Source organism: Polyodon spathula, chromosome 2, assembly GCF_017654505.1.
Source record: "Polyodon spathula isolate WHYD16114869_AA chromosome 2, ASM1765450v1, whole genome shotgun sequence".
Lineage (NCBI taxonomy): Eukaryota > Metazoa > Chordata > Actinopteri > Acipenseriformes > Polyodontidae > Polyodon > Polyodon spathula.
In genome coordinates this window covers 94440222-94451690 of record NC_054535.1, presented here as the reverse complement: position 1 = coordinate 94451690, position 11469 = coordinate 94440222, and the positions used below count along the sequence as shown (strand labels likewise).

The 11469-nt window shown below is 38.2% G+C and overlaps 1 protein-coding gene across 1 annotated transcript; it reads left to right on the top strand.

Annotated features, from left to right (window-relative positions):
* The first annotated feature begins 2016 nt into the window (after nt 1–2016).
* On the top strand, nt 2017–10173 carry LOC121304146 (3'-5' exoribonuclease 1-like). Its single transcript, XM_041235114.1, has 7 exons — nt 2017–2498; nt 2840–3009; nt 3841–4060; nt 4603–4686; nt 6881–6990; nt 8522–8636; nt 9596–10173. The coding sequence occupies exons 1-7, from the start codon at nt 2406–2408 to the stop codon at nt 9836–9838; spliced, it is 1035 nt and encodes a 344-aa protein (XP_041091048.1). The 5' UTR covers nt 2017–2405; the 3' UTR covers nt 9839–10173.
* The last annotated feature ends 1296 nt before the right edge of the window (nt 10174–11469 follow it).

The window sequence follows — 11469 nt, the reverse complement described above, 5'->3', positions numbered from 1 at the left end:
ACATTTTAAACACTCGTGTTACACAGACCCGTTTATATCCCGTGTACCAATGACTATACACCAACATTTAATACATCACACGCAACACATAACAGATAATATACACAGGGGCTGGCACTTTGTCACAGGGTTGGGGTTGATCCTGGGCCCCTTCCCTTACTCTGATCGGGGGAACTGGTATGTTTTAGTAGTCATGACCTGCTTCACAAAAAGGCCTGAGGCCTATTCACTACCAAACCAAGAAGCAGAGACTGTAGCAGAGGCATTGCTGGAGGGTTTTTTTCTTGCAGTTTGGGATTCCCCAGGAGCTCCACTTTGACCAGGAATGCAGCTTTGAGTCCCGCATCTTTGCAGAGATGTGCTGATGCCTGGGGATTCATAAGACCTGCACCACACCACTGCACCCCAAGAGCGTGGGGCTGGTGGAGCGGTTAAATTGGGCCCTCTCTACCCAGCTCACTATCACCACTGCTGTCCACTGGAGTGACTGGGATGTTCATCTGCTGCTGATCTTACTGGCTTGCTACACAACCTTGCAGGAGTCCACCAGTTGCACCTCCGCGCTGCTGATGCTTGTCCATCTACCCGATACTACGGAGGATGCCACCGGACCAGAGTACACCATGCGCTTTTCAGACCAGATGGACACCGCACATTGTTTTGCCTGCAACCAGTTTGAGGCTACTGCTGCCCAGACTGGACAGTGCATGGATAGGACCCTTCCAGATGTTGAAGTGTGTTGGGGAACTAATCTACTGAGTCCAGCTGCCATCCAGGGACCATGAGGTGTGCTACACTGGAACCGGCTCAGGGGCCAGAGCACCTATACTCCAGCAAACGGGGCTGAGGACCCAGACTCATCATTGCCCGGGCCCCTTGCATCGCCAGCCAGGAACGTCAGCTAGCAACCTACCGGGGACGGACCTCTTAACAGTACAACTCGCTGCCACTTCATTTCAAAGACGACACAGACAACTGTCCCACCATTTCCGGGACAATGAACACCTTCCTCAGGGACGAGAAGAACTAAGGGGGGGGAGAGGGTTGTGTAACAGAGCCCACAGGCGAAACCTTTGCAGCCCATTTGTGTTGCATTGCAGAGCTGTCAGGATGCACCCTGTGTGTGAACACCTGAACATATTGCAGAGACTGGCTCCCCCATAGAAGTGTATGAGTCCAACTTTGCACCAGAGTTGACCCCTCCAAAGCACAGGAAGGGTCCAGGGGGAGTAGGACTGGAATGGTCACTGATTGGCAGAGCACATGGGGTGAGTTACAACAATGTAGGGACTATGGGCTATTTAAAGGATAGCCTGCATGCTCTTCAGGGTGGGATATAGTAGTCTATGAGACTCTGCATATTGCCGTTGTGCTGCCAATAAAGAGAGAAGTGCTGTCTGAAAGCCATAATAAATGCAAAAGGAGGACACACTAAATACTAAAACAGGGGTGCCAATACTTATGTCTTGAACAACTACGTAAATATTATTTGTTAAATTACTAGAAATTGCGTATTTTGCTTTTTGTTTTATTTAAAAGTGGTTAAAGTTTACTAAATGCTTGTCCTTAATCTGTTACCTTGTATGACATAATAAGCATAGAGACGGTGTCCTACACTGATTGTTCACCAGATAAGCATGCATTTCAGATAATTTCTCTCAGTTAAAGGCCCTTATCTTTGAGGTAGATTTCTTCTTGTTTGTCTTTCTTTTTATACAAAAGATTAATACATTAAAACAAAAGATCCAAATAAAAAAAGTTTATAAACGTTGCAAAATATAACTATGTGTTATTTATGTATTGTAAAATAAGACATAACAGTTTAATCCCGTGCGCAGTATATTATGGTAAAGAATACATGTTAATAAAATATAATTCTGAAAAAAACAAACAAACAAACAAACGAACAAAAAAAAACTTTAAATAATGCCATGCATTCGCTCTGCCAGAGTACCAGGGGGCGTTCTTAACCTCTCTCAGTGTCGTGGTGCCCTGGAAGTAATTGTGTCTGTTCCGCGCGTTATAATTTAAACAGGAACTAAGCAATTGCCCAAGTATAAAGAGCTCATTTTAAAATCAAACCGTTTTTAACTGTTAACAAAAATGACAATTGTCTAATAAACAACAATTAACGGTAAAGTAAAGTGCACTGTCATTTCAGTATTTGCTGTCATCGAAGACTGAGACATAAGTTTTATTTTTGTGACAGATGCGCAGGACGAAAAACTTGGAAGCACACATTGACTCGGGCAGCTGGGAATAACCCCAGCTATCAGAACGGTCCAGTGTTTGAAACGATTAAAAAAAATCTTCACAATACAATAGTATTGTAAATGTAATCGAGACAGACTATTTATTTATATCTGTTGCTGTATAAGCACGCCGTCGAAGCTTTCTTATACTGTATGAAAATGGAGGATCAAAAGGAGAATATAAAATATCAAAATGAAAACCAACCAAAACCCAATGTTCAGGAGAAACGTGAGACTGCTGCTCAAGTAAGTGAATTGCTTAATTGTTTTGCCTGTACCAGTGCAGGTTATTATTATTATTATTATTATTATTATTATTATTTATTATTATTATTATTATTATACAAATAATAACACAGATGTATAAATAGTAACTGTACATGCAACATTGTAGCATTCTAGATTTTGCATTAGGGTTTTTTTCTCCACACCTTAAGCAGTATAACGTATGCAAAAAAAGTATGAGTTACATTATTTAAAACCCTTCAGTGTGAGCTGTGTCTTTAACAATGTTCGTGTCTGTTTAAAAGTCACACAACAGACCTTTTTTTTTTTTTTTTTTTTAATACAAATGTGTTGCATTTCAGGATAAACAATGCTGCACACCCGATGAGAAGGAGGAAGCCCCCTCTGCCTCCAGTAAAAGCGAATTCAGTGATCCTGTTTACAAAGAGATAGCTCTTGCAAACGGCCACATCAACAGGATGAGTAAAATTGAGCTCAGCGCCAAGCTTGCAGACTTAAAACTTGAAACCAGGTGAGCACAAGGTAGTGATAGAAAGTAGTGTAGTGTTCAAGGCATTTGAGATGTTTGTGAAGCATAATTAGTGTTCCTGGAATCTGTCTTGGGTCATTCCATGCTAAATGGAAGATTTCATTCAATTAATTAATTTTATAAAACATGCCATCCACAAACATTTGGACATTTTAAATGGAATTGATTGAATGATAGCTACAGGTGTGAGTTTTCATGAATGTCCTAAGCTACATGATTTGATTCTCCAAAATCTATACAACGTGCAATTCATTGGTGACAGTGTCAGTGTCATATCGTGTCCTGTCTGCACGATATATTCCTGAGCTGTTCATGTTAAACCTGTCAATCTTGTCTGTCCAAGGTCAGATACGTCCATACAGGGCGTTCCATAAGTCAGGCTTTATGTGGGTGTCTCTGCTCTAGTGTGAAGTGCATTTTAAAGAGAGAAACAAATTCAGATAATTTTGATGTGTGTTGCAGGTAGACAACAGGGTGTGGCAGTCTGGTTTTAACAGAGGACATCTTTCAGCATAATATATGATATTGCTTTCAATTATTATTAATAATAATAATAACTTCAGACTTTTGGACCACTCTTTAGGCAACCATGGCTTGTCCATTCCGTTCAAATGCAAGACTTTGTTCCAGGTCCATATACATGTAAAGTTCAATGAAATAACTAAGGAACTGAAAGCCTGTCTTGTAATGGACTTGAAGGCAATTGTTGGCTATACACTAATACTGCGTTTTAATTTATTGAAGGCATTTCAATTTCATTGGCTTCAATTACACAAAAGCTGACCCATCTAACCCATAGAAATTCTTCCTTAGGGGCGTGAAAGATGTGTTAAAGAAGAGACTCAAAAGTTATTACAAGAGGCAGAAACTGATGCAGACGGTGCAGACTGAGAGCAGCAGCAATGACACCTATTACAAGTACATCTGCGTTGTGGATTTCGAAGCCACGTGTGAGGAAAGCAATCCACCAGACTACCTCCATGAGATCATTGAGTTCCCTGTGGTCCTCATCAACACACACACAATGGAGATTGTAGGTGCTGCTGTTAGCATTGTTTTTTGGTAACAAGACCATAGTGCTGCACAAAGATTGTTCGAATTGAGCTTTCGACAGAAATCAGGCGCTGACCATAAGGTGAGGGTCATTGGTGGTGATCGGTCTAATTTACCTTTCAAAATGATACACGTGAAGAAACAGCTGCTTGGATGTGTGGTGACTGCTGTTTTTCTTGGACTCCATGGAGAACAGCAATCCACATAAATCTAATCAGTTGTTTCTTCACTTGTTTAACTTGGAATTGTACCCTGATCAATACCAATCACGCTCACTGAATAATCAAATAATCTGTTTGTGAAGCTCTATAAGACAAGTTGATAATGTTTAAATAAATGTAGAGAATTTAATCTGGATGTTTATTCCAATTGAGGGGTTGGGGCAATTACCTAATTTGACCACTAGGTGTTCTATTAGACATACTGGTAGATATTTTGAAATCGCATGGGACTGTTGTGGATGGCCCAATTTCTGTATTCAGCAATTAATTTGTACAATGTTATTATGTATTTTGTGAACAGGAAGATTCATTTCAGGAATATGTGAAGCCAGAAATTAACAGCCAGCTTTCTGATTTCTGTGTCCTACTTACTGGAATCACACAGGTAATTTTGCAATTGGTTTCAGTGCTACAGTCAGTAAGTTGTATTGTCAGTGTTGGGGAAAGAACAGAGTACATCTAGTGCATTACCATAATCAGATTATATTTTTTCAGAGACTTGTAACTGTATTGGTTCCTTTTTCAGACAGTTACTTTTAGTTACACTTAAAGAAATAATAAATACATAAAAAAAAAAAAACATCTAATGCATACGTTGACATCAGACAGCACTTCAGAAATGCGAGTCAATTACATCATTTAGCTAGAAAATGCCATAAGAGGAGGGAACGAGCAGGTTCGATAGCTGGAGTTTCAAAGAATATTTTGAGCTGCAGCCTGACTAAACTGTGCCTGAGAAGCAACTATTTAAAACAAATTTCAAAATAATATGTTAGTATAACTTTATTCAAGTAACTTGTAACTGTAACAGATTTATTTTTAGTAACTTCCCCAGCACTCAAATATATAGGGTTACTTCTTAAGAGTTATTGCAACATTCCATTTATTTGGACACTAATGATCATTTAACACACATCATTTAACACACATTTAGCAGAATGATTTGGGTTAAATAAACATTACAAGACAGCTTTTTTGGTTTCCTTCAGTATGAACTTTAGTACAACTTAGAAAGTCTAAAGCTGTCAGGTGAGTTTAATTTAATGGATAATTCCTTATCACAGAAATTGAGTCCTAGCCCAGTGGCTCTCAAACATTTTTTGGGGGGTGACAGAGTATGGCCACCAGTAAGCTAATTTTTCCTAAAAATACTAAATACATCATATGATAAATAAAGAAAATGTAGACATACGCAAACTAAAGTGTGGTCTCATTTAAAAAATACAGCCTCGCTCAACTATACTGGATCTTAATTCCCAGGCCCTTCTGATAATAAACTGGAGACAAAAATCTGGTGTTGATAGATTTTTTGTATTATTTTTTATTGCTCTGACAACAGCAAAATCCAACTAAAGTATTACAATTTACAATGCTGTTATATCATATCACTGTAATATTCCAGAATAGGTTGTGATGGCTTTACTTTGGCCCACTGAATTAACTAATAAAGCAGATGATGTCAGTTAAGTTACACCTTTTTTTTTTTTTTTTTTTTTTAAATGAGTGCAAAAATAGACACCCCGTTTTTTTTTTTTATTTAATTTTTATCCCTGCTATTGTAGTTTGTAGTCTGCACAATAAACAAAGTGGCAAAAGACACATTTTCACAAAGTAAGGGCATTACTGAGGTTTGCTTATGCCTTTTTTAGCTGTACACACTAGAGAAAACTAAAATCTAACTTGAATAAACTCACCATTTTGGTTTACATTTATTTTTCATAATAGGAAGTTGGGCCAGTGTTTGGAAAGCGTGAAGCATTTTCAAATGACATAGCTGCATCTTATACCCCAATTCTGACTAGTTTGTCAAATCTGAAGCAGCACTTTATTTGAATATTCAGCTAGTTTCTCTGCAATAAAGAAAATAAAATTACACCATACTCCATTCTACTGTTTTCACGTCGCTTTGCTAAAGTCTTCACTTGTTGATCAACCAGTGAGCACTGACACAGTGAAATGGGCAGAGATTTGTGACTCGTGCCAAAATTAAATCTGATCAGAATGAAAGCTCAGCCAATCAACATGCAGTGATTATACTAACGTTAACCTAACAGAAACAGTATGAGGAATTAGAATGCAAGCAGCATGAACTGCACTGAACGAAAGCTGGAGAGTGGGGTAAGGTAATGCAAGCAGCTTGAACTGTGCTAAATGACAGCTGGAGAGTGGGTTAAGGTAATGGTTGATTGAGAGCAGTTACTGGGGGGCTGCTGTGGCTTCACAAAATCCTGCTGGTGGTCACATTTGAGAAGCATTGTCCTAGCCCATAAAAAAACCAGAAAGAAGCACTCAGTCATACATCTTTTTTTTGTGGTCACAGGTGTGTTTTGAAATTCTCACTAAAATCATTGATCTACAAACAAGAGGGGATTATTTACATATATACAGTGCCTATAGAAAGTGCACCCCCTTTAACTTTTTTCACATTTTGTTGTGTCCGTGCCTTCATGCAATTACACACCATACTCCACAAGAAATACATTTGTTTCCCACCACAAAGTTTATTTTATGGAAACTAAACCTTAAAAAACTTTTTAAAATCTTAGTACAGTACTTTAAATGTTTCTTATTTTTTTCAGGAAACTGTTGATAAGGCTGATACCTTTCCTAATGTGCTTCAGAAGGTAGTGGACTGGCTTAAAGAAAAGGAGCTTGGAACAAAGCATAAATATGCAGTGCTGACCGATGGGTAAGTTGAAAAGAGAATGACGGGGGTCTGTCCAAGTTCCTGGAAAACAAACCCTTTATAGCACACTACGTGCAGATTCTAGGAACAGAAGTCTGACTTGTCCCAAGAGTGCAGCAAATCCTGTATTGGACAGCTTTCTCACAGCGTCTCTTGACTTGAAGTGATGCTCACAAGAGGCCTTACAATGTTTGATCATCTGCAACATCTGTATCTCTCAGATTTTCGGCCACAGTAGGAGAGCAGGTGTGGCAAACAGGTTGTAGACTCTCAGATAGCACGTGCTTCTGTATCCAAGACTGTACTAATTTACAGTCTCAGAAGTGAACCATGTCACATTGAATCAGTGCTGCTCCTTTATTTGTGTCGGATCGGAATACCACTGCCCTAAACTTTGTGAACTCCTGCAGTCCTCATATTTTAGTTCAGGATTCTCCCCAGGCCTTTTCAGCTGGGCTTGGCTGGCAAAGTGGCTGTCGCCTCCCGGCTGAAAAAACGTGATCGGCCCATCTTTACTTTATTTTACTTTAAGCCGGCTATTTTATTAAAAAAGTATTAAGATTATTTTCGGTTATTATCATTCAGTCCATTTTTTGTTGTATTATTGTACTGTAAGGTAATATATAGTAAATAATATCTATACATATGCACCAAAAAAAACCCCAAAAAACATTCCTTTTGTTGTGCTATCGTAACAATACGAACCTGGTGCTTGTGAGAGATATTGGGGGTTCATTTATAGAGGCTGTATGCCTTTAAGAAGAAAGGCATGATGGCATATCAGTTGTTGTCAGCTGAAATACAAATGCTTAAGTGCAGAGGTGCTGGATTATTACACCGCGATTTCATGCAACAGTTATGATGGTGACCAAACATATGTGAGTACTGTTGTGTTAAAAAATGGTTAAAATGAACAGTTGCATTCAAAAAATGTAGAACAGCGAAAAACAAAAAGACGTTCATTAACAAAATGCCTAGAAAGCTAACAAAGAAAGCAATTTAAATGAAGCAATAAGCTCAATAATTAAGCTAGAAAGGAATTGAAAAGATTACCTTTTTTTTTGTGAACTCCAATAAGCCTACGTTATCTTCCCCAGTCAAACTGTAGAGTGCCTAAATAAGCACTGTAATTTACCATAATAAAAAACAGAATTCTTGGACAGAACCTTGTAGTCGTTTGTGTTAATGTTAAAATGTTGACCAATTTACCATCATTGTAGGGCAGGAGCAAGTCTTTATTTTCTTTTGAAATTATCTAATGTTAGCTTAGATCTAACTGAAGAGCATAAACATGATTTCATGATTTGTGCGTCATCAATGATCTTTTGGTCTGTTAGCTAGTAATTAATAGGAAAATCATCTATTTAAAAGCATGCATTACACATTTGTCAAATTGTAGCAGAGTGGTTATATATTGTTTAGCATTTTAAGTTCGTTAGGTGTTTAGCATGTTAAGTTTGCTATCTGACTGTTCGTTTTTTTCTTTGCTAAATACTTTCCTTTTTTGAGTTGTATTTTACTTTGTGTGTTTTAGATCCTGGGATATGGGTAAATTCTTAAACATTCAGTGCCATATAAGCCGTATCCGGTATCCTCAGTTTGCCAAGAAATGGATAAATATACGCAAAGCCTACGGAAACTTTTACAAGGTGAGCCTCATCTGCTGCTTTTATGTGCTTTCCTTCGTTACTCATTCCCTAAAATCCTGACCTGAAACCCTGCTTTTCAGTCTTTTCCCGTGTTTGATAGTTTAACAAATATATATTTTTTAAAACGTTAAAATACATTTAGAATTTTGAAATACATATTTTTTTTAAGTTGTCAATAGTGGTTCATTGCATCAGCCTTAGTTTAATTGATAAAAATTGCTGCGGCCCCAATATGAACTTTTCACCTTTCACCATGAGCAGTATTTATAGTGTCTACTGCATGTGTCTTATTTTTAGGTTGAAGCATGGAGTTTGGAAGTGTCTATTGTATGTGTCTGATTTTTATATTAGGGCTTCTGTTTTTCTGTGTTACAAAAAAAAAAAAAAAAAAAAATCCCTGGGCTTTTACTTTCTTTACATTGTCAAAAAAGTGGAATCGACCAGTGTGACAGGATAGTGTCACGGCCCAGGCTGGCTACCGGCAGGAACTAGACCCAGAGACAGAAAGCTGCAGTTTAAGTGTGTATGCACATGAGTATTAAACTCAAAAACAAACAGATACAAACAAAACATGGCACAAGGGCCAAAATAAAAGGTTTAAACAAAATAACAATGCACTTGTAGGCTGAGCATTAGCCTTCACTACCACATTGCAAAACCATACAAAAATCACAACACAAACACTCTCCCCCACCAAACTCCTCCAACAAGCAGGATTTGGGGAATGCCACACCTGTGATTGCTGGTAGGGACAGATTTAACCGCATCCCTGCCAACCTTACATTCCCCCACACACTATTTACACCAGAAGGGCTTCTATCCTGCCAAAACCAGTTTTAAGGATGTTTATCAGTTAAAACCATAAACAGTTTTCATAATGTAGCAGTGCTGAAAGAGTAATAGGCAACTTTGTGGGAGTGTGTGGGAATAATGTGAATATTTGACCATGTTATTCACAGGTACCCAGAACCCAAACCAAGCTGACGACAATGCTGGGGAACCTTGGGATGAAGTATGATGGCCGGCCTCATTGCGGGCTGGATGACTCCCGGAACATCGCCCGGATAGCCATGCGCATGCTGAAGGACGGCTGCGTGCTACGTGTCAACGAGAGGATGCATGCCGGCCAGCTGATGAGTGTGTCTAGCAAAGCACCTGTTGAGGGTGCTCCTCCACCACACTGTCCCCATTCCAGAAACTAACAAACCCATTTGGACAGACTGCTTTTTAGGGACAAGACCGTGAGGCCTTAGTGTACATGATGATTATTAACAGAACTGACTGAAAAGTAATCTTCTGGCTGGAAAATTGGTGTACTGTCTGATCACCATGTTGGCTGCCTTTAAACATAGAGTTGCTTTTAAATTCCCTGTAATAGATTTAAAAGAAATCCACGCTCTATATAAGCAGGTAGCAAACAAAAAAATGTTTGTTTAGTTTTGCGAAAGTAAGAGCTATTGGTGCTTGAGGTGAGCTTCTTGTTTTGTCTTTTGCAATGTACTTGTGCCCCCTGGAAACATGGGTGTTTCTATTATAATTTTTTTTCTGTTATAATTTTCTGTCATGTCATCCTAACTGGCCCCATTCTACTGCTGTAATTCACTGTTAACATCACTGTGTGGGGATACTTTGTCCATGGAACGTAGGTCCTAACGTTTGCTCTTCTATGTGAAGTTTGATCTTTTAACTCTCACAAATCACACTGGATCGCCTTTTGATGACCCAGTATTAAGTACTGAACTGTAAAGAAAACAGCCAAGTTTCTGAAGTGTAGCAGTGTTGGGACATAGCAACCCCACTTTGGAAAGAAATTCATAAAAACATTCTCAAAGCTTTGTCTTGTATAAAAATACATAATTTTTTTTGTTGCAAAGATTAGTGCAAGTTAACCATATATTACATTGCGTCAAATAAACTGTCCTTTGCATTACATGGTTCAATTTTTTATTAGAATAAATACTGAGATGAATGTACTTTACTTTTGTTGCCATATGCATTTTTCTCTTACAATGTGATATTTATCCAGGATACTGGAAATAAATAAAAATTATCTTCAAATGAATTGGTTGTTTTGAGTAATGCCAATCCCCTTTGCTGGTTTGATTTCACACCAAGCAAACTAGGATTAATTACAATATACATTAACTACCTTTACATTTACTGTGCTCCTTAAGTATTATTTCCATGAAGTAAGTGCCAAACTATTGTATCTAATGGTTTAGATATAGTTTAAGCAACTGCCATGACCCTGTTGAGAGAATGGGTAGGGAAAGCCTCTGCAGTCAGGAAGACACACAAACCTGCAGTTTAACCTTTTGACTCCCAAATTATTAAAATGTGGATAGCAGTACTTGTGTTTAATAACATGAGTGCATATTAGGTTATTTAAAATTAGAATACCAAAATCCTAAAGTGCTGATACATTAAAAAAAAAAAAAGAGTTAGTGATGTGTTTGCCACTTTAATAAAATCACATTGGTGTTTTGAAGGAGATGTCACCAATTCCTTGATAATTATAACAAATAGTTAATTCAGGGAAGTTTGATGTAGTCAAGTTAGACAGATGTTGTAACTTATTTGTGAAACATAAGTACTGTGAAGTATTCTAAAATGAAGCCAACCCAATGCCTAAAGATCAACAGGCAAACACCCAGTGTCACGCCAGCTATGTCTTGTGTTAAAGATAAGCATAGCTGTTACCAAGCTGCTGAACCCTGGGTGTGGATGTGAGGAAAGTCAGCAAAGGGTTAGAAAGACTGACAGTAGCTGCAGGTTTAAGCGCTGGAGCATGCATTTCATTTACAAAAAAATAAATAAATCCAAAACACTGCTC

Excerpts from the sequence above, each read along its gene's own strand:
- LOC121304146 (XM_041235114.1), top strand. The coding sequence starts at position 2,406 with ATGAAAATGGAGGATCAAAAGGAGAATATAAAATATCAAAATGAAAAC. Across the intron at positions 2,499-2,839 it reads AACGTGAGACTGCTGCTCAA|GATAAACAATGCTGCACACC; the intron begins GTAAGTGAATTG and ends GTTGCATTTCAG. Across the intron at positions 4,061-4,602 it reads ACACACACACAATGGAGATT|GAAGATTCATTTCAGGAATA; the intron begins GTAGGTGCTGCT and ends TTTTGTGAACAG.